General features: G+C 35.8%; 2 protein-coding genes across 5 annotated transcripts; one reads left to right on the forward strand and one right to left on the reverse strand.

Annotated features, from left to right (window-relative positions):
- Positions 1-2,030: 2,030 nt before the first annotated feature.
- On the forward strand, positions 2,031-15,754 carry LOC132179729 (uncharacterized). Of its 4 annotated transcripts, XR_009439956.1 has the most exons (17): positions 2,031-2,316; positions 2,907-3,065; positions 4,862-4,978; positions 5,087-5,171; positions 5,583-5,691; positions 5,800-5,867; positions 5,952-6,077; positions 6,166-7,106; positions 7,466-7,669; positions 7,771-7,831; positions 8,488-8,601; positions 8,779-8,892; positions 9,019-9,105; positions 10,844-10,919; positions 11,326-11,405; positions 15,006-15,075; positions 15,186-15,754. XR_009439956.1 is itself a non-coding variant. In XM_059592493.1 (15 exons), exons 1-14 carry the CDS (start codon positions 2,192-2,194, stop codon positions 10,868-10,870), a joined length of 2,337 nt encoding a protein of 778 aa, XP_059448476.1. In that variant the 5' UTR covers positions 2,031-2,191; the 3' UTR covers positions 10,871-10,919; positions 15,006-15,164. The 4 variants fall into 4 exon arrangements, 1 of the variants encoding a protein (XP_059448476.1); XR_009439954.1 differs by lacking the exon at positions 11,326-11,405 and having other exon boundaries at positions 15,186-15,751; XR_009439955.1 differs by lacking the exon at positions 15,186-15,754 and having other exon boundaries at positions 15,006-15,164.
- Positions 15,755-16,730: 976 nt separating this feature from the next.
- LOC132179730 (cilia- and flagella-associated protein 58-like) lies at positions 16,731-18,828 on the reverse strand. Its single transcript, XM_059592494.1, has 2 exons — positions 18,220-18,828; positions 16,731-17,049 (listed from the first exon to the last, which is right to left on the reverse strand). Exons 1-2 carry the CDS (start codon positions 18,665-18,667, stop codon positions 16,829-16,831), a joined length of 669 nt encoding a protein of 222 aa, XP_059448477.1. The 5' UTR covers positions 18,668-18,828; the 3' UTR covers positions 16,731-16,828.
- Between the last annotated feature and the right edge of the window lie 4,478 nt (positions 18,829-23,306).

Consider the following 23,306-nt stretch of genomic DNA (forward strand, 5'->3'; position numbering starts at 1 on the left):
CAACTTTTTTGCCCAACAAAAGTCCAACTTTTGTCTTATTTATTTTTAAAAAATAAAATAAAATAAAAAATGGAAAAAATGTTTGAAGCAACCCTATCTATTTTTTGTCTTTCTTTTATTTGGTATTTTAAAAAAAATGAAAATTGGTATTTTTTTCATAATAATGTCATTTTTTTCAAGAAAATGTCATTATTATGAAGAAAAATACTATTTTTCATTTTAAAAAAAATACTAAATAAAAGAAAGGCAAAAAATAGATAGGGTTGCTTCAGACATTTTTTCCATTTTTCATTTTGTTTTTTTTAGAAAAAAAATAAAGGGTAAAAGTTGGACTTTTGTTGGGCAAAAAAGTTGGGCCTTTAGCATTTCTCTTGATTATAAGAGCTAAAAAAAAAAAGTTAAATGTAGCAGCACTTTTCGAGGGATTCATTTTATTTTTTATTGTTTCTCTCACCTATTTTCTCTTTTTCCCAAATTTTTTCTTACTTTTTCTCTCGTATGTTCTCTTTTTCCTAAATTTTTTTCAATTTTTCCTCTCACATATTATCTTTTTCCCAAAACGTTTCTCACTTTTAATAATATTTAAATGATATAGATAAAAATATAACTAATTGGATGTAGGAGACCTTTAAAAATTTATTAGCTAGACTAGATAAAGTGCGTTTTAAAGAAGCCATTTTGCATAAAAATTTGAGAGCATTTCCAATGGAAGAGCCAAATGTTACTTTTATCTAAAATAGTTCTTCAAATGTTTAAAAAAACCCTTACATTGGATTAGCAAAAAAAAAAAAAAAGAAGAAGAGTAAAATAGATATTTGATTGGAAGAGCTAAAAAAAAGAGCTAAATGTAGCAGCATTTTTCAAGTGAGCCATTTTATTTTTTATTGTTTCTCTCAATTTTTTTTTTCCAAATCTTTTCCTATTTTTTTTATTGCATGTTTTATTTTTTCTAAAATTTTTCTCACTTTTAATAATATTTAAATGATATAGATAAAAATACAGTTAATCGGGTGTAGGAGACCTTTAAAAATTCATTAACTAAACTAGATAAAATTCGTTTTGAAAAGCCATTTTGCATAAAAATTTAGCTTATCCATTGTAAATGCTCTTACAAGTTAAAAATACGTTTTAAACACTTATGCAATAAAGGCTATGAAATTAACTAACTCTCGACCCTTACATATTCAAGGGTGTTACAATATGCACCCTATACCATGTAATAGATACCTAAATTTAAGATGCATTAGTAACAAAAAACAAAGAGTATAGTCCTCAAGAGGTAGTTCAATCGATTGTGACTACACTTAATGAAGTGGAGGTCACTAGTTCGAATCCCCCTCTCTCTTTTACGTGGACATGTCAAAAAAAAAAAAAAAAAAAAAACCAAAAAGTATAAAAAGGTTAAAAAAGAACAAACCGAATCATAACAATATAATATGTATTTATTTGAATGGAAAGAAAGAAAAAAAAAACCAATATAATATGTATAATAAGAAAATTATTATTATTATTAGATGATTAGGATGATATGCAACAATATTATAAAAAAACAATTGGAAAGAGAGAAATAAAAAAAAGAGTAATACTATTCAAAGCATAGTTTAGACTTGCCATTACGTCGAAAATAAAGGTTTTAAAAGAAAAGAAAAAATAAACATTTTGTTTGTCTTAATTTTGTAAGTATTAAAAATATTTTTTATGTTACAAAAAAAAAAAAAAATTTTTAAGCTCCATAACTCAATCTCAAAATCAGCCATTGAATCAATATTTATTAAAACAAAAAAAAAAAACAATAACTTATTTTTATTGTAATACCATCTCAATTATATAACATTGATATAACAATAAACTAAATAATATTTTTTTTTAAAAAAAAAACCATAAACACTTAGCCGCCCTATAAGACTTTATGCGAGGCGGCTAGTCTCTTCAGGAGCAGACGCGTGGCCCGTAGAATTTCATACTTATGCTAGGGCATTTCGGTCAAATTGGGAAGCATTCACAGAATTTTAGAGAAGGAAAAAAAAAAAAAAAGAAAGAAAGAAAGAAAAAACAACGTATCATTTCAGAAGTCCGATGCCCCTCCTTGCTGCTCTCTCCCACCTCTCCTAATCGCATCCTTTCGAACTTTCTCGGAAAGTTTCTCTCCCTCGCATCGGTTTCTCGGTATAATGCTGTGAAATTCTCAACCATGAGCTCGTCGGAAGCAAAAATGAGGGGATCTATGTATGTAGACAACGCGAACGCTCCGTCAACCTCAGGTCCACCGCCTCGCGCCCCTCAGGCTGCGCCGACCCACCCGAATTCCAAGCACAGGTGAAGAGATCACCAATTTATGCTCACTTCCTCTCTTAGATTGCCGTTTTTCCTCTAATTTCTATCAGATTCGAAGTTCTTATTTCGATGCAATCTTGGAGATTTTGGTGAAATCCACATGAGTTATGTAATTCAGCCTTATGACGATCGTTACTATTTTTAGATTACTAGTATTTAGTGCTATAATTGTGAATCATTCATTCTCGACGTGAAATTTCCACCAAATTAACCTCAATTTCATAAATATAAATATACATCAGTTGCCGATGCTAGTTTTTTTTTTCCTTTTGATATTCTTTTCTGCGTTTTTAATCTAGTCTGGGTGAAATTTCCGAAACTGATACATTGATAGTTATAAATCTTTACTATTATTCTTTGTATTGCTCAAATTTCTGCATAAAACTCATTGAGTTCTGAACAATGTAGTATAGCGCTTTGTTATTCTGATGTAGTTAAATAATGTTGACTGATTGATTGACGCGTTGGTCGTTTTTTTCATTTCTTATTCGTTAGGACTTGTATCAATTAAAATGAATTTGAGTGTGTTTGGTGTTGCTTCTAAGTCTGTATTGTTTTCACATTTTTGCCAGTGGTGGCAATGTGTTTCGACTCTTGGCACGGAGAGAGGTTTCTCCTCGAACAAAGCACTCTTCAAAACGATTTTGGAGAGAAGCTTCTAACTCGCAAGTTGATTTATTTGGGTCAAGATGTGAAGCAATGCAAGATGCAAGAGGAGGTCTTATCTCATGGTATGGTCTGGGTTCTTCATTGTTCTTCTATTATGTTCCAGCACACACACATGCACGCACACGCACACATGCACACACACTTCATTGTAGGTAAGGAACATTTTTTTGTTTGGTTAATTTTTTCTTTTTATAAGTACTCAACACATATCATTAAAAGTGTAAAACAGCCCTAAGGGCACAAGAAGTATACAAAAGAAAGCATCTAGCTAGAAAATGCAAAAAGAACAAGGAAATCTCTATAACTAAGTGCCACAAGAGAAACATAAGTATCTGTCCAAAGATACAAAGTTTTGAAGAATAAGAACTTAATCTCCTTTAAAGTCCTCTTTCAGTCCTCACAACTTCTATCATTCCATTTTCTCCATAAACACCATAAAAGGCATGCAGACACCATTTTCTACACAGCAACACTTTGTGTACTACCGGTAGTCTACCAACAAGCATACAGATGGATTGCGCATTTAGGCATAACGTAAGATAGTCCAAAACGATTGAACACCAACAAATTTCAAATTTTCAACCTTCCCTCAAAGAGTGGCGAACAAACCTTCAACTAGCTAACCAGATAATAATTGAACTCTTTACTTGGCTCACCCTGTAAAAATTCAAGTCGGAGCTTCTCAATACTGTTTGCAACACTTGCCGGGAGAGGAAAGAGGGACATGAAATACGTAGGCAAGTTGGCAAGGGTGCTCTTGATAAGGGTAACCCTACCACCCTTGGACAAGTTTATCATTTCCAACAAGCTAACCGACGCTCTATCTTCTCAATAACACCGTCTTGAATATGGTTGGTTTTATAGGAGGCCCCCCAACGGTAGGCTAAGATTCTTCATCGGCAAAGAGGAAACCTCACAACTTACTATACCAGCCAGTTTTTCCACATGCTCAACATTTCCCATAGGAACCAGTTTTGACTTAGCCAAGTTAATCTTCAAGCCCGAAGTAGCTTCAAACCAAAGGAATAAGCAACGAATATGACGAACTGGATTTGCATCTCAGAAAATCGAAGTATCATTAGTAAACATAAGGTGGGAGAAAACAAACACACCAACGCTACTCACAAAGGAACTAGACAACAATCCCCCACTCACAATAGCAAAAATCATTCTACCCAACGCCTTCATCACAAGGACAAACAACAAGGGGGACAAGGGGCCCCCTTTTCGCAATCCATAGGAGCTACGGAAAAAACCTGTTGGAGTGTTATTCACCAAAACCGAGAAACGCACAGAAGAAATGCAATGATCTATCCAAGTGCACCATTTCCCCCCAAAACAACACCTTCTCAACATATACAACAGAAAGTCACAATTAACATGATCATAAGCTTTTGTTGGATGCATTTTGCATATAACACCCGGCTTACCAGATCCTAATCTACTATCAAGGCATTCATTGGCGATAAGAATAGGATCTAGGATTTGCCTACCTCTAATGAAAGCATTATGCGACTTAGAAATTATCTTCTCCAACCCCAACTTAAACCTGTTTGCTAGAATTTTAGTAATAATTTTGTAAGTGCCCCCCACAAGACTAATCGGGCGAAAATCCTTGATGTCAACAACCCTTGGAATCTTCAGAATGAGAGCGATAAGCGAAGCATTAAGGCTCCTCTCAAACTTATCTCCAGCATGGAAGTCATGAAAAACCTTCATGAAATCCGCTTTTAAAACATCCCAACATGTGCACAAAGAAGGTAATATGTGTATACACATATTAAACGTGTTATTGGTTATGTGATTTGTTGCTATAAGGATATGTGTATAATCTTCTGAGCTGTTGTCATTCTTTCAGGGTGGAGGCAGAAACATTGCGGCATCTATCAGCCAAATATTGTCCACTGTTGCCACCTCCTAGGTCAACTATAGCAGCAGCCTTCAGCCCTGATGGGAGGACGCTTGCTTCTACGCAGTTAGTTTCCATTTCTTGTCTCTCTTTAAGATTATGCCAACGGTTGGATCAATGATTTGCCTAGTGATGCTTCATTTTTCAAATAGCATTGTGTTTCTGTTCTTGCAGTGGAGACCATACTGTGAAGATTATTGATTGCCAAACTGGGAGCTGCTTAAAGGTTTTGAATGGTCACAGGAGAACCCCTTGGGTGGTAGGTTTATGTTATATGCTCTGTTCATATTTGTTTATTTTACTCACCATATAAAAGAAGAGAAATAAGATATTTTTCATTTTTCTGCTAACAGAATATGTTGTATAATCTATTCCATTCAACTTGCTAAAGTTTACAGTTTTGCTGCTGTGATATTGTTCTGGCCTTTTGAGGAAGAAAGTTATTGCTACAACAGGCATTTCTGTAATGTGCGCACCATATGGGAATGTATCATATGGTGATTGCCTGTTAGAAAGCAATTCTTTGCCAAATGAGCTCCTTTTCACACCCATTATTAAATTGCACGCATTGTTAGATATGATGTTTATAATATTAGCATACACCTATTCTATTAACGTGCTATGTCTGCTATGCATCTTTTCTTCTCATGTTCTTGTGGAACTTTTGCAGGTTAGGTTTCATCCATTATATCCTGAAATACTTGCAAGTGGAAGTTTAGATCATGAAGTTCGTTTGTGGGATGCAAACACTGCAGAGTGTATAGGATCACGTGATTTTTGTAATAATCTCTATGTATTTATGTATCTAGAAAATGAGAATAATATCATGCTGAAATTAGATAATCTGTGTGGTGGATATGATAGCTCTTTCCCTTTCCTCCATGCAGATCGTCCTATCGCTTCTATTGCCTTCCATGCTCAGGGGGAGCTCCTTGCTGTGGCTTCAGGTCACAAGGTGAGGATTTTTCACCTTTGAATTTTACAGTTGTTTTAGGATGACTTGTTCTTTAATGTCCTTGGACGGTAATTTCTGTATTAGCTGTATATATGGCATTACAACCGAGGAGGGGAGACATCGTCACCAACCATTGTACTGAAAACACGCCGGTCTCTTCGGGCTGTGCATTTTCACCCACATGCAGCCCCTTTTCTTCTAACTGCCGAGGTAAATTTTTCAATGGTATCATATTACTATCTGTCTTCCAGGCTTTCATGTTCTTCCATATTGCTTCTAATATTGTGCTGATTTGCAGGTCAATGACCTTGACTCATCAGATTCCTCGATGACGCTTGCAACTTCTCCAGGTTACTTGCACTATCCTCCACCCACAGTGTACTTGGCTGATGCTCATTCCAATGATCTTCCTTGTTTGGCGGATGAACTTCCTCTAATGCCTTTGCCCTTGTTGATGTGGCCTTCATTTGCTAGAGATGATGGTAGAATATCTTTGCAGCATTCTTATGGGGATGTTGGTTCAAGTGGTGTGCAACAGAGAACGGATCCTTCTGCTTCAGTGCGACTTCTGACATATTCTACTCCATCAGGGCAGTATGAACTTCTTTTGTCTCCTATTGATCCTAATAGCTCATCTGCTGTGCCAGAAGATATGGGAAACGATTCTCTAATGAGTGAAACAGATAATGCAATTTCGCAATCTGCTATAGATGCCATGGAGACTATGGAAGTGCAGCCTGAAGAGAGAAATAATCGCTTCTTCCCTTTTGGTGATCCAATGTATTGGGAATTACCTTTCTTGCAAGGGTGGTTAATTGGCCAGAGCCAGGCTGGGCAACGAACCATGGGTTCAGTCAATGCTTCAGCTCATGAGAATTTATCAGCATTTAGTGAAATGGAAAATCTTGTAGCTTCTTCAGTTATGCCCACTGGTGTTAGCCAATCTAGGGTTACTGGAAGATCTAGTTCGCGGCAGCATTCTTCACGTTCCCGCTTGATGTCCACAACTGGATCTGGTGAAGGTGCTGTCTTCAATCACATTTCACGCGATGAAGGTGATCCTCAACTTGCTGTTAGCAGAATCCAATCTGAACTTGCAACCTCACTGGCTGCAGCTGCTGCTGCAGAGTTACCTTGCACGGTTAAGCTAAGAATATGGCCGCATGATGCAAAAGATCCATGTGCTCCTCTAGATGCAGAAAAGTGCCGCTTAACCATACCACATGTTGTACTTTGTAGGTATAACCATTTTATAGTGTTGAATAATAGCATTCCCCTGCTGTGCCAACCTTTTGAATTGCCTTTAGCTTATTACTATCTCTTAGCTTATTACTATCTCTGGTGAACATCCAAAAACCTATATGGGAAGTAGTACTTGTTGGTACTACTTATACTTATCTGAAATAGCTCTTCATGGGCTCAAACTTTAGCTTGAAGATAGAGATATTGGAATTATTTTAACTTTCTTCATTTTCTTTTACCATTACAGAAATTGTTAACTGTGCTGCCTTTCTTCTTTTTACCATGTTAATGGGTAGACTATGTAATATCATTAACCAAATTTTGATGGATGTTTACATGTAAGGATTTGATTGCAGTGAAATGGGTGCTCATTTTTCACCCTGCGGGAGATTTTTAGCAGCCTGTGTTGCGTGCATGTTGCCTCATCTGGAATCTGATCCAGGATCACAAAGCCAGCTCCACCATGACATCACAGGGGCTGCAACATCCCCAACACGACACCCAATTTCAGCTCACCGAGTTCTGTATGAGCTTCGGATATATTCCCTTGAGGAGGCAACGTAAAGCTTAAACCTATATATGTTGTCAAATTATTTTCATAGTTTGATCCATCGTTTCCATGCACTTCTTCCTGATGTTCTATGTTTTTTCTTTTATCTAGATTTGGCTCCGTGCTGGCTTCTCGGGCAATACGGGCTGCCCATTGTTTAACTTCAATTCAGGTCAGTTGCTTTCTGGTACTTTTTTTGGGCGTGTGTTTTTTTGGAGATTCAAGAACCTATAATGTTTGAATATAGTTTCATTTGTGTCTTGTATGATGTTGGTTATCCGTCTTCTCTAACAGATAAATGCATGTTTTCTTATTTTTTTAATAATAATTTCATTTAAATGGCCTTTCACCTTCAAAATTTCGTTTTCAAAAAGAATACTCAAAAAATAACTAATTGTTTATTGAAAGCATTGCTCTTTTATGAGTTTGGTAAAGTCAAATGTAAGAAATATTCTTGCTTATTTTGCAAAAGTAGTTATATGTGAAAGTGCATAAAAATCATTCTCTGCTGTATCAACTTGAATTTTGTTTTTCTTTTTAAATTTTGCAAATGCATATCTTGGGCAGTTTTTCTTCACAATCAAAGGGCCATGAAAGAGAAGAATTATAAATCCCGAAAGTTTTTTGCAACTTTTTGTACATCATTGCTCCAAGTAAAAATTAAGTTGTCTGACTTGTATGATGGTAATACTATAATTTCAATTGATGTAGTGACAGAATAATGACATAGTTATGTATGCATTAAAGAAGATTTATTATATGTATCTGTTAACAGGAACTTTGCTTCATATTCTTGTATTAAATATCTATATTATTTCATATCCCCAGTTCTCTCCCACATCAGAGCACTTGTTACTTGCCTATGGTCGGCGCCATAGTTCACTTCTTAAGAGTGTTGTCATTGATGGAGAGACAACAGCACCCATTTACACGATTCTGGAGGTAATGAGTTCATATCTTTCTTTTTGTACTCTTGCCACCTATGTTTATAGAACTTCTCCCCCCAAGAATATGATGCGTAGAAAGACAATGAAAGCACAGTTGTTGGCTTCTTTCTTGTCTGGTATGCATTACTCAGGTTTATGAAATTCCCTTTATTAAAAAATTTCTTTTACTCAGGTTTACAGAGTGTCTGATATGGAACTTGTGAGAGTTATTCCTAGTGCTGAGGATGAGGTCAACGTAGCCTGCTTTCATCCTTCAGTTGGAGGTGGCCTTGTCTATGGGACTAAGGTAAACAGGTTTTGGTATTTGCATCTTTATATATGAGTATCGTGAGCCTGATATTTTCATTTTTTAAATGTTGTTTTGCTAAAAAATGTTTTCATTTTTTAAATGTTGTTTTGCTGTCAAATGCAGGAAGGGAGACTTAGGCTCCTCCAATGTGATAGGTCTCATGCCATGAATTGTGCACCATCTCGCTTTCTTGATGAAAACATGCTTGAGGTATAACTAGGCTTGACATAGTTTTTCCTACTTCTCGTTCTTCTAATGAAGCTATGCGTTTACAAATTACAGACATAGATCTGGAATTCTTTGGCAAGAAAACTGGACTTTTTGCTTTTAGCACGTGGTTTGAACTTTCTTTTTTCATGTGATAAGAAATCTGATTGCTTGTTACCATTTTTGAAGTTTCACTATGATTATTTTTATCTATATGCTCCAAAGATTTTATCAAAAAAAGATTTTATATGTTTTACAGTCATCAAATTTTATGGACTTAGTAATGAAATTTGGCTTTAAGTATGATGATGTGCTTAGTAGATAAATATTATTGGTTTATTGGTCTGAAACATAGGTTTTGCGGCCTGAATGCTGCTGCTTGTGTTCCAGTTGCATGTCAAATTTTTTTCCTTTCTTAAAATAAGTTCAAAACACTGATGGGCACTTTTCACTCATTACTGGGGACTCTTTCCCCTCTGTTTTCTCTTTATTGGTTTTTGTGTTGTTATTACGAATGGGGGTAAAGGAATAAGAGTGGGGAATCCATCGATCATCTTCTTCTTCATTGTGAAGTAGTAAGAGATTTATGAAAGTCACTTTTTAAGTTGTTTGGCATCATTTGGGTTATGCCTAGAAGGGTGAGAGAGTTGTTGGTGAGTTGGGGAGGTCAGGAAGGGTGTCGTAATATTTTGGAAGTTTGGAGGTTGGCTCCGTTTTGTTTAATGTAGTTTATATGGAGACAACGGAATGCACGGAGCTTTGAAGATTAAGAGATTTCAGTAGTGGAGCTAAAAAAGATTATATTCAATTCCATTTACACATGGAAAGCAGCACATAATAGTTCTTTTTTTCTTCGTCTAGTTTTTCTGATTTTTTGAACTATTCTTCTTGTTCTCCTAAATATGGGGTTCTTTTGTATACTTCCTATAAAATAGGGTTGTACTCCTTTGTGATTGAAAAAAAAAAAAAAAAAAAAAAGAAGAAAAAGAAAAAGAAAAAGGAAAGGAAAGGTTGGGGAATGCCAGATGCGGAAGCAGTTCGAGTCCCAGCTGCTAAGGTGATAAATAAGTAACCAGAAAAAAAAAAATTGGCTTTGGTGATCAGTCTATATCTTTTTTCTTTGAGCGAATTTTGAAAAGAGTCAAATGTTTTCTGGTGGCTGATAAGTGAAACTTGAAGTATCCTTTGTGCTTTTCAATAAATCACTTTTTTATAAAAAAAATAAAAAATTAAAAAAAAAAAAAGAAGAAGAAGTGAAACTTTAAGTAATGAAGGAATTCTTTATATTACTTTTACAGCTTGTGAACTCATGTTGTATTTTTCATTGACAAAAAGGGAAAGAATGAGAATGGGCTTTGAAACATGGATAAATAAGATAAAGTAATTACACACTCATGGAGTCCCTTTGAAACTGCAGAATATCTATGACTCTGTTTTTTATGTTATCTTAATTCATGGTTAGTTACGTCATTTTCCTAGTTGTCAAATAATATTAACATGCTATTACTTGATAGAGACAGGAGTCCAGATCAGCTGAGAATTCCTGATTGTTGTGTTTACCTGGTACATACTATGCAAAATTTTGTAAGCTCTCTAATTGCATAGGCATGCCAAGACAGTTGCTTGTGTGTTGGATTTGTTAACTATGCTCGATGAATTGCTTCGCTTATCACGGATCGACAAGTCTGTAATTTGGATTTTCTTTTTCTTTTGGTAATTTGAATTTTACTTTTTATTGTAGGTCCCAACATATGCTTTAGAATGCTAATAGCTAGCGATCATTTCCCACATATGATCTGTACAACTCCTCTTGAATGGTATCCTTCTCTTTCCAAATTTACCTGAGTTTGAACTGCTAGCACTTCATTTATTGACTTGGTTTTTCTTTTCGTTTTGTATTTGCTTACTTTGGTGGGAATTAGTCATTAAAAAAGTATTAGTAGTTTTTTTTAATTCATAAACATAATGCTGGTAGCTATATGAGTGAATCATAGCTTGATCTGACATTGAGGTCACTGCCAGCATGTTTCTTATTTAGCTGTAGCCGAAAGGATTACTTATGTAATAAAGAAACCCCTGCTGGTGTCATGAAGGATTTTATCTGCAATATTTTGCGAGGGACTTGTTTTATCACTTAAACAACCTTGAGAAGCTTGGGTACTAGATTATAAAATAAGGGCATTCTCCTCATCCTGCCTCCTATCTGTCTTCTCGTATTGCCAGCTCTTGCTTGATCTGCTGGTTTCTGGCTGGCTCTACTTGTGGCACAAAGCTGGAGTCCACCAAAGTCTCTGATTGCATCTGTAAGGACTAGAAAAACCAAAGTTCTGGTTTACTGTTTCACTTTATACTTGAAATCCAAAAAAATTACAGTTTTTGTACTATGATGCTCGAAAATTAAATTCATGGGAATTATTGGAATCTCTTGATTTCCATAGTTCTCTGCCGATGATGATCATATATATATATAATGATAACTGGACTATTTTGATTGAAGTAATTTTCCCTCACCAAACATAAAATAGAAACAGAACATGCACAGTTTCTGTCTTCAGCACCCTCCCGTTGTTTTCTATCTCTTTTTGGAGATTCAATGCCATTTTTCTATCTTGCATACCCACTATGGTACTTGGTTGAGCTCTCTCTCTAACAATTTGAATAGTTAAAAGAAACTTGGGGTTGCTGCAAATGACTTGTGGGGGCAGACAGTGACAAGAAGCCAGCACTAGGAGCATATCTAACAAGACTTTATCTTTCTCTGATGCTAACTTTTTAAATAAAATAAAGCACTCTACAAGTATTGCAATGTGTTAGTTGCATAGAGGCTAGCTGAAATATCAGTTGAAGTAAAGCCCAGTGAAACAAAAATAAGAATTAAAACCTGCAAAGTGTCACTGAAATTAATGGAACTTGTCTCAAAGGACAATCATAAAGAAAATGGTGGAGGCATCAGAACATTGCCAAGGTTTTACTGGAAGATATGGCTCAATATGGATCTGAGTGGCATAATGGGATATTTGTAGCCGAGTAAGTGATGGGACTAGGGCCTAATTGACTCGGTTCAATTGTGATTAATCACAATTGAGTATTGTGGTGAACCTTTGTACAATTCATTGTAATGTAACCTCTGACAAAGCTATCCAAAAAGAAACTTCCTCTAGAGAATTAGGGATCTCTGTAAGCATGTTTCTGGAAAATTGACGTTGGGCAGAACTAGGATTGTTTTGACAGTGTATAATAGCAGCAGAAACTAAGAATTGAAGATAGAAAAGAGAACTCAGGAAGAGAGAAAATAAAAAATAGGGAAGAGAAAATCCCTAAGTGCCCCAAATAAGCAAACAGAGAAATAACTCTGAAAACTTAAATTTAATTGATAGTATAAACTGAATTAAAAAACAACAAAGACTAGATGCCTTTATATAGGCTAGACACCTCCTAAATTAACAAGGAAAAGGAAAAGCAAACATATTTGGAAAATGAAAACAAATCCTAATAAGAAAAGGAAAACAAATCCTAATAGGAAAGGAAAAACCTAATCCTTATTGAAAAAGGAAAACTAAAACACACATGCATAATTAAAATAACAATTTTCTAAAATTCATCCTGCTTCAATCTCTCTAGGTTGGAAAGAACTCACCCTCGAGTTCAAATCATATTTTCCTCGATCTTTTGGATGTCCAATTAATCCCTTCCATCCTGTACTTCTCAAAATCAATGCAACTTGATACCGAAAGAGAAACAATTTACAACCCATCACAACATGACTGGGAATAGTAGTTTGAAAACTCTTCTTATCGTATTGAGATATTTCAATCTTCACATGGTATTCATTTATCTTCTCCCATCCGTGCGGCATATAAATCTCCAAAAAATGATCAACTATTTCTTCCTTATTGAAAATAAAATTTTCCTTCACCTCTATATGATCTTCATTGTCAACATATGTATCATAAGTTGGTGGAGAATTCCAATCCACAAAACATTGAGAAGTATCTTTAACGTCTTCTTCATATTGAAACTCTTCATCAACAAACTTAACTCCAAAGTCTAAGTCTCCATGTCGTTCATCCCTAACACGTTCCTGAAACAGAACAAGCTTGTGATACGGGTTCTCGAAATTGGATTTTGAATTGCGACGACAATATTGCAATACATCTCCAAGTTTTGCACCGCCAGACGCTGGGTTAACTCCGCAACCTGCCTCTTCAAATCTTCACTCATCATGTCTTATATATTGCGCTCATGGTAAAGGACTTCATCATTCGGAACTTGTCCATGTCGACCTCGATCACTAGTCATGAAAAACTAATGAAAAAATTCATCCCAAGAAGATGCTAAGCTTTGATATCAACTGATGCCGGGCAAAACTAGGATTGTTCTGACAACGTATAATAGCAGCAGAAACTAATAATTGAAGATAGAAAAGGGAACTCAGGAAGAGAGAAAATAACAAATAGGAGAGAGAAAATTCCTAAGCACCCCAAATAAGCAAACATAGAAATAACTCTGAAAGACTTAAATTTAATTGATAGTATAAACTGAATTGAAAAACAACAAAGACTAGATGCCTTTATATAGGCTAGCCACCTCCTAAATTAACAAGGAAAAGGAAAAGCAAACCTATTTGGAAAAGGAAAACAAATCCTAATAGGAAAAGGAAAACAAATTTTAATAGGAAAAGAAAAACACAATCCTTATTGAAAAAGGAAAACTAAAACACTCATGCATAATTAAAATAGCAATTTTCTAAAATTCCTCCTACATCAAAAATTCATTGTTGAGGCTAGGTTTCTGGATAATTCCAACAAGTAATATGCTTAGACCGTCTATTTTGGATGGCTGGTCCAGATCTCCATCATGTGGTGGAAAATTTTTTAAGGACACAGGTTTATCAGAGCTGGAAGGGGGGTGGGGGTTGGGGTTGAGAGCAAGAAACAATGTCAGTAGCATACAATATAACTGGAAATGGGCCCAGTCTGATAGAAGGGTCATGGTAGAACTTGGCGATTCGAGAAAGCAGTAGCTGATTGGAGAGGAACTCTGATTAGATTACTAGAAACAAGGATGGTCGTTGCATAAGTGAGCAAGATGAACTTGTTCACTGCAACGGATCTGGCTATATTAAAATACTAGTTGTTCTTGAGCCAGCCCGTAGCGACGGGATACTACCCTTATTTAGGTGTTGCGAATAGAATGTGCCCTAATGCATCGAGGATCTAGAGCTGGTGGTTGTGGCCCCTTGAACTAAAAACCCTAACATCTTAAAAGAGAGACCAAAATGAAAGAAAAGGGTGGTGATTTCCCAAAAAACCCCAGTTGGGGGGGGGGGGAAGGGGGCTACATCTGCGGTTGGGTTGGGAGAGCAAGACCTGGGGGAGAAGGATGGGAGGTGGCGGTGAGGGGAGGAGGAAGAAAGTGTGGAGGGCAGCAGGAAGGGAAGGGGAGGATAGATCTGGTTGAGGATGACTAGATTTGGGGAAGGAGAGTTCAAATCAGAGGGAGGAGGGGGTGGAGGGTGGCGATGATGGTCGGGATGGGCAGAGGAAGAAGGAAAGGAGAATTGGGAAGGAGAGGAAAAGGGAGAAAGAGAAGAGGGGAAGGGAAGGGAAGAGAATGAGGGCTAGGAGCGGCACCTCCTCAGCAGAGCAAAGGTGAAGGAGAGAGAGAGAGAGTTCATGGGTTGCTCAGCAGGGATTCCGCACTACATTGCATTTGCGTGCATGGCTACTTTCCACTTATGTTTGTGTAGTTGAAATAACCTAACAAACTTAAGATACCTTTTCTATTCATTTTTATTCTTACAATCTCAAGACATGTCTTTTGTTCATTTTGGCTAGTATTGATACTGGTCTACCTTCTGGCCTTTTTATGAGTAATTGTTGACTGTGTTACTGTGCTTCCAGGTGAGTCAACATACTCATGTATTTATGCGGGTACTGGTTCGAGGATGGCGATCTTTGTTTACCCATGATAGTAAACTCTTAAAACCACACTATTTTTTTCCCCCTCAATGCTTGCCAAATGCTCCCTCACATGCTAATTTTTTTTTTTTTTTTTTTTTCCTTTTTATGTATTGTTACAAGAATCTTGTCTGTAACATTAGGAATTTGGTCTAACATGAAAATGGCCGATGGTGCCTTGCCCAATCTGCCAGAAAAATATAGTTGTATTTGTTTGTTTCACATCAAATGAAGATTGACAGAAAGAAAGGGTCTCTCTCTCTCTCTCTCTCTCTCTCTTAGTTTTAACAAGTTTCCATGGATTCTATAAGCTTGTAAAACTGCAGTAAGTCTTTGTGCACCTGCGGCTGTGTGCACGCGGGGTTGATCTCCATTGAGATTATTGTGGCTTGAGGCAACTTTTGAATTTGAGGGGTAAAAACTAATTTCCAACCGCGTGGTGTGACCTCCTGAAGAAATTAGCGACCATCACTTTAATTTGGTCGACTAGATCACTGGCTCTCTTTTTTTATAAATTAGTGGACCCTGAATGTTGTATGCCAATAATGTTGATAGGTTGTGTGGGGGGCACGTGACCACTTTTCTGTTCATTTTAACGTCCAACTCTGATAGAGTAATCTTTTTTAACAATTGATGATAGTTTGCCGTATCCATATACTATATTTTGAAGTTTGGTGGTGTAAATGAAAATGTTGTTATAGTTTTAGTGTCAAAGTGTATTTTCCATTTAAATTATTGACTAAAAACAAAAATGAATGAGGATTGATGGCTCTTTTCATGATCAATTACTATGTCATAATAACTTTAATGGCACATGCAAGACTTGTAAATGGCAGCACAATAGGGTGGTAACTTTAATGGCACGTGCAAAACTTGTAAATAGTAGCACGATAGGGTGGTTAATTGATTGAGTTTGGTATTACAAATACAATGTGTTGAATTCTTAATTTTAGCTTTTTCAAATTTTGGTTCAAAAATGTATGTGTCAAATTTTTTAAAACCTTGTTGCTCTGTTTTGCTTTTCTTTTCTGCAAATATTGGAGAAGCTACTCCTCTCTTACAGAAAAAAATAAATAAATAATGACTCGGCCTTTTTCATTTGGCTTGTAATTAGTTAAAATATATTAAAATATATATGTATAGTTAACATATACTTTTTCTTTTTCTTTTTTGGTTTAACCACCAAGGTAGTAGTTGAATTGGTAAAGCATCGGGGGATAAGGTTCAATTCCTTCGTTCCTTTCTTCTTAGTGGTCACAAGTTCGAAACTGCTTGCAGTAGTAGTCCGCGAACCAGATACTACTAAGGAGCTTTACTAACTTGCACTTTGGTAGAACTGTGGTGACGGACTCACCTTCTCAAGCACTAGCCATGACTCAAACCAAACATTTCACAGTGAGTAGGAACCCCAATGGTCACGTCTTTTCTTTCTTTTTTTTTTCTAAGAAACTAAAAGATGTTCTTGAAAATAGTCTCCAAATACTGTACACAAAAAAGGTTTGATGATGATACTATGCACATTGGTTTTTTTTTTTTTAGAAAAAAAAATAAAAATAAAAGAAAATCAAGACTTTGGTTGAAGGATATGACCAGAATTTGTTCCCATGTACGCGACAAGTATCCACTGCCTCGTCCAACTGTGCTTTACGCTTAGAAAATTGTTTCAACTTCAACTTTCAAGTACGCCAATTATGCATTAATCTATTTTACCAAGGTGATTTTCTATGCACCGACAATGTAATGATTATATAGTCAAAGTACAAACTTCAGGGAAGATTCTTGATGGCTCGCGAAGCCATCTTCTTACTGCTCATGATTCGTAAGCTTTGCCTCAATATGTCAATCTCCCTTTCCTTCTTGTAATCCTCATGCTCTATGGAAGCTAGCTGCGCTTTCAAGGCTTTGATGGTCTCTTCCTTGGCAACCACTTCTTTCTGTAACTCCTCTATCATGTCTTCTTCCTCTGATCTCCAATACTGTGCATCCCCTGCAGACAAAAGTGCCGAAAAGTTACTCTGATAAGCCTCCATTAACTCAAATTATTGGTAAATGCTACATGCATGGTGCTGTCACTGTACGATGTGGGAGTGAGTTTGTTTTATTCAAACTTTTAAGGAAAAAGGATCTTCCCAATCCCATAAAGTGAATCGAGATGCTGTTTTTGTTCTCTAAACGTCTTGTATGTTGTTGCATCACAAAAGATTGGGACCCAAAAGTTTTGAGAGATCCAGCAAACAATTATGCAATCGCGGAATTTACGAATTACAAGGAAGAATTATATGGGTGTCAGTTTCATCAAATGTCACACTTCAGTTATCGAGGAAATATTGTGTCCTATGTCCTGGAGAATGTCACTAACCTGCTTATCTAGGCCACTGTTGAGCTGCTTAAACTAAGAAGAACAAAATATGCATATCCACTCAATTATGCTGAAGATTACAACTAGATTGGCTATACAATATTAGACCACCTCCTCTACTTTCAGTGCAAGAAAAAGTAAGAACTTTTTAAAAATAAACATCAATCAGAGAATCCTTCTAATGTCATTGTAGTGGAATCCCAAGAAAAAATATGACTTGATTTCCTGCAGACGGCTGTGCACGTATGGGAACTTTTCCCTGATTAATCAGAATTCCAACTAATTTTCTTTTCTTTGTTTTGCATTATTAACTTCCATGATAGACTAGGCATTGTCATTTTAAGTTGAGTTTCCTTATTTAGGTTTTAAATCCACCAATATTTTTAGCATTAGTTGCAGAATGCAGAATAATTACCCATATATATAATTAGATCAATTGAAGCGATTAGTTCTTTCCTTGTGAAGCTTTGTATTTTATATAATGGAAAGAGGGTTGAATGTAATGAAAGAACAACTTAGAATGATGAATTTTTGAGAATTATTGAAACTATTAGTTTCTGTTGTGTTTATAAGCTATATGATAGCTTGCTGTTTCATAGAAAAGAAGATGTTTTTCCTTGTTTTTTTATTGCATTACCATAATTAAGTACTTCATCCTCATTTACGTATAAATTACCTTGTTCTATTCTATCAAGAGAGAAAAGGAGTTTAAAGAGTGAAGCATATATATTAATCAGAGAAGTACTACTAAACATTCATGTGCATGCACTAGAGAGAGAGAGAGAGATGTTCATGTACCACGATCTGTCCTTTGAATGAGATGATCAAGCTCAGTCTTAATGGCAAGATAGAGGTGCTTCCACTTCTCCACAGCCTCATCACGCCGAGCTCTCTCCTGCCTCATTTGTTCCACCAAGAAGCTAGTACTCAACAATTCTTGCCCTTTCTCACTCACCTGCGCCTGCCCCATCCCTCTAATCTTATCTTCTTTCTCTTCCACCATCTTCCTCAGCCTCTTCACCTCCTCTTTCAGCCTCTTCCTCTCTTGCTTCCACTCCGCCTCCTTGAATGCAAACACCATCATGTCCCGCTCATGATAATTACCCTTGCTCTCCTTCTCCCTCTCATACACCATCTCCTTCACTTCCTTCTGCAGAAACACAGCCTTCTCTATCACCCCTCCAACCCTTTCGTCACACAAATTCCTCCTGTTCATCATCTTGCTCTTGCTAGCATTCACACCCATCTAGCTCTAGTACTCTTACACCGAGGGAGAAGAGCACGGATGGCATAAATTAATAGAGCTCGGTCTAATTAGGCCTCACAAGACTTAATCATTAATGCAACTATGCAAGTGTCAAAGAGGATCCCTCGTGAAGGGCAGCTTGTGATGATTTTTCATGGAGATTTGACACACATGGCCTGCAACCAAACATAAATGGGGACATGCCAAGTCACATGCGATTTTTGTCAAGGAGCGTGGGGTAGATCACGTCCAATTATTACCCAATTTATTGCCAGCTTCCAATGGAGACCCTACATTACTTTCTTCGCAATTGCATTATGGCGAATTGTACTTCAAAGCATCCTTCCACTATTCCACACTCCATACTTTTGTAGATGGACCAATAATAAATATTCCTAGCTAACGCAATCCATAATTATAATTTTGAATATAAAATCAGAAAACAATAGGCCAGAAACAAGAGAAGAGGAGAGAACACAAAATATTTGGGTGGTTTGGCCTCAAAGGCATGTATCCACCGTTTGGAAGTGTCCAAATTAAAGGCATCACCCCAACTACTGCAAAGGGTGTTACTGTCGGGTTGTTGTTTCATTGTTTTACTAATTGTTCAGTTTAATGGTTGTTTTACTGGTTTATTATTGTGGTGCGAGTAGAAATCTATCTTATTGACAAAACAGGTCATGTTAAGTCATATTTATCTTTTTTTATGTTGTTATTTGGACAAAATTAGGTTTATTTCTTTTAAGAGTCTTGTTGACAGCAAATTAGATTGTTGAGTCGTGAATCATACGTAAGTCCTATTCTTATGGGACTCTATTTTCTATTATATTATGTTCTTTAAATACCGCATTAGTTTGGTAAAAAGAAAGCAATCAAGAAAAGTACCAAACATTATGTTTGTAAGAAATGAGAGCACCTCTAACTGCTGCTTGTAAAAAGCCTAAAAACTCTATCAAATCTATCTTTCATCTCCTACCATATCTATCATTCTTGTTAAATTCTCACTCACATTATGTACGCAACATATGGGTGATTGGACCACTCGATTTGGTGGTTGCAGCCACCCGTTGGCATGTGAAAGGCGTAAAAAATATGACAAGGCAAGTCAAATAAGGTAGGCTCTTAATAAAGAAAATATAATCAACCTAATAAGACATGCACAGATTTTTTCTTTCAACATTTATTTTCTAATGTTTGTTGCATAATTAGGTCAAATCATAAACCAATCAAAAGACTTTTTGGGCTAATTTTAACTTATTTCCATTGCCGCCAGAGGCGGTGGTTTGATGGTCTTAGAGCATTTTTAGCAGTTTTCTTATCATTTTTCTTACATTTAAAGATTCAAACTATTTTTTATTTTTTTTTATGTCAAAATACACTCCAATAATTTTTCTTAATCATTCCCTATATCATTAAAATATTTATTTTTTTTAATTATATTATATACATGAGAGGAGAGATGAGAGAGAATTGTTAGAGGAGAGAGAGGAGATCAGAGAAGAGAGAGAATCATTTTTTTATATTTTAATAATAATAAGGATTGCAATAGTGGAACCCAAAACATTGGGTTTTACAGTAGCAATTCTAATGTTTAGGGTTCATTTAGAGAGTCTGTTGTAGGATTTTTTTGCGATTTTTAAAACATATTCCCTAAACTTAGGGAACAGACTCTCTATAAGGGAGTTTACTGGGAATGCTCGGCAATATTCTCATTGAATTTGAATAATGCAAGAGCATGGGTTCGACTCTTGAATATGATAATTCTCATGCTTATTTGTATTATCCCCTTGAGTCCCATCAATGCCCTGGTGAGGCGGTCATTGAGTTATGGATCGGTTGGTATTGAGGGTGTGCCTAAGATTTTCGCCGTCTAGGTTTCTCTTGATCAGTTTTCTCCGGATTAATGTTACTATGGTCACGTCCAACTAGAATAACCACAATTGGTCTCATCTTCTAACTAAAAAAAAAAAAAACTTGTTTCCATTGTGGACTGACTCCATGAAAAAAATCAACAAATTTACATTTCCCTTTTTTCCTTGGTGTATATATATATATATATTAATCTCATGGATATTTTATAACAACAGTAAAATTATTTAGGCATGGACTAATAATATCACATATTGAAAAACCATGGACTAGTCAGTAGTCATCTCTGTCTAGTTGTCTGTACTTAAAATTCTTGCCGGTCCACATCTGGCGGATGCCATGATGGTCGACTAGAGCAGCCAGAGCCTTGGGAAACACAACAGGAAGTATGAGGAGAGAGTATATATTTAAATATTCGTGCTGCAAAATGCAAATTATATCCTTTTTGGGAGATGGATATTTATTATTTGTTATTGTTGGAAAACAAACAAATTCCAATATATGTTTATATGTAGGAAATTTCCATTGCTAACCCCATACAAATTTATTAGGGTTGTACAAATCCATTTCTGGTTATAAATCCTTGGATCCCCTTCCTGAGAACGACTTGCAGTTAATGCCTTGGAATCTAATTTTGCAGTCATTTGTCCAGGACCCCCCGGTGGTCCATTAATTTTGGCATTTTCAATCATTTGTTTGCTTATAAAACTCAATTGCATGAGTTAAATTTAGCAAGTGAGACGCAAATGTGTAAGCCCATTTCAAAAGTTAGCCCACATTGGACAAATCTCTCCCTCTCTCTTCCCAATAATCCAACTCATCTTATCTTTTATATCATAGAGAGATAAATCACCCTCAAGACTTATTAGGGGTAGTTTCAGCCACCACCTTTGTGCGAAGGAGGTGGCCGAAATCACCCCCAGTACCCACTGTGGGTGATTTCGGCCACCCCCTTTGTACCAAGAGGGTGGCTCGATGGCCAAGTAGTCACCTCCAATTTTTTTTTTTTTTCTTTTTTGAAAAAACTATTTTTTTTAAAAAAAAAAAATTAATTACATGATACGTGTCAACATTTGATTAGTGCTGACGTGACATTCGGTTAATTTTTAGATAGAATTTTAACAGAGGTACTATTTTCGTCTTTATGAAAGCTACAGGTACCTCCTGTGATACAAATTAAACTCTAGGAGGCAAAAAATAAAGAGTCCAAATCCTATAGAGTTTTTAGCATTTAACCCGAAAAAGTATTGAAAGATTTCATGTAATGCTTTATTGGGTGGATATAAATAATATAATTCACCTAGTTGCTAAATGGTAGCCTTTTCCAAAAAAAAGAAAAAAAAGAAAAAGAAAAAAAGAAGAGTAATGCTAAAAGCTATTACGTGAAAAAGTGAGCATCTAAACGTATGTATAGCATTTTTTTTTTCTCGTTATAATTCCCCACCCTTCCAAAAAAAAAGAGCTTGGGACATAAAATGTTATAGAGGACTCAGAATGTTTACAATATTTAGAATATGATTGCATGTGAAAGGCTATCCAGGCTTAAAGAAAGAGTGAAAAATATATCATAGATAAGATAGAAGAGCTTAAAATATATTTTGTAATTCGACTTGCAGACTGCCAGTTACATGAAGAGATAAGAGTTATGATCTAATTATTTTCCATGTGTGCTTTTGTCCTTGACTCCTATTATTACTCCCATTTGAATGGTCGGAGCTGATATGCTCATCTACCCCCTCTTCCGATTAATTTTATAAGTTACTATTGTGCTTCTTTAAGAATTAAATAATTTTTAAAATCATAATTTGATTAAAATTCAATAATAATTAATCGTAAGGTCAATAATAATTTTAAAAGCAACATCATTTATAGAGTGACATAAGAGTAATTTTTAGCATTATTCTCCTCTTTTCTCCTCCCTTCAAAATCCCAAACTCTCTTTTACTTCAATTATCACTTTTAGCTCGAAAGAAGTAATAAATAATAATAATAATACATTTTCTTAAAAGATGTGTCTTTTAAGAAATTATAGCAAGAATAACTTTTAAAATCACATAAATATAATAATACATTTTCATGTAAACTATAATAAATACATGAAAAGGTAACTCCATATAAATAATAATAATAATAATAATAATAATGTATAACATTACTCTCTCCGTGAACCTTTTGTGTAGCTTAATAGTCACGTGTTCCTTTCAACATTCCGTAGATTAATGAATGCCACAAATAAAGGCGACAACTTTTGGTTATGATGAGGTTGAAGAAATTCTTTAGCCTTTAGAGTTAGACTGGCACCCATATCCCTAATCCCTATGCCTTTAGCAAACAATTGATGGTGGCCTTTGGTGGGCCGTGGGCGTGGAATAATTATGACTTTTAGGCCATCCCAGTACTCAATGTTGGTGGACTTTTGGGCCGCACTAGATTTTTAACACTGACGTCATTTAATTTGTTACACTCCACTCCATCATGCTCTATTCATCTCACCCGTTCAAATTTCCACGTCTAATCGTGGAATATTGTTACTATACATCCAAACCCCTTTTTTTAAAGACATTTGAGACATTTGTCCAAAAAGACACTCATTTTGTGATGGTTTACGTGGGATTGCACATTGTTTGAGTGTGAAAAATATAACGTATTTATATAGAGTAAGTTATCTTTAAATAGTATGAAGTATATTTTTTTTGACATGTTCATACAAGGAAAGGAGGAGGAAGAATTTAAACTAGTGATCTCTGCTTCATTAGGCGTAGTTTACAGC

Source organism: Corylus avellana, chromosome ca4 (assembly GCF_901000735.1).
Source record: "Corylus avellana chromosome ca4, CavTom2PMs-1.0".
Classification (NCBI taxonomy): Eukaryota; Viridiplantae; Streptophyta; class Magnoliopsida; order Fagales; family Betulaceae; genus Corylus; species Corylus avellana.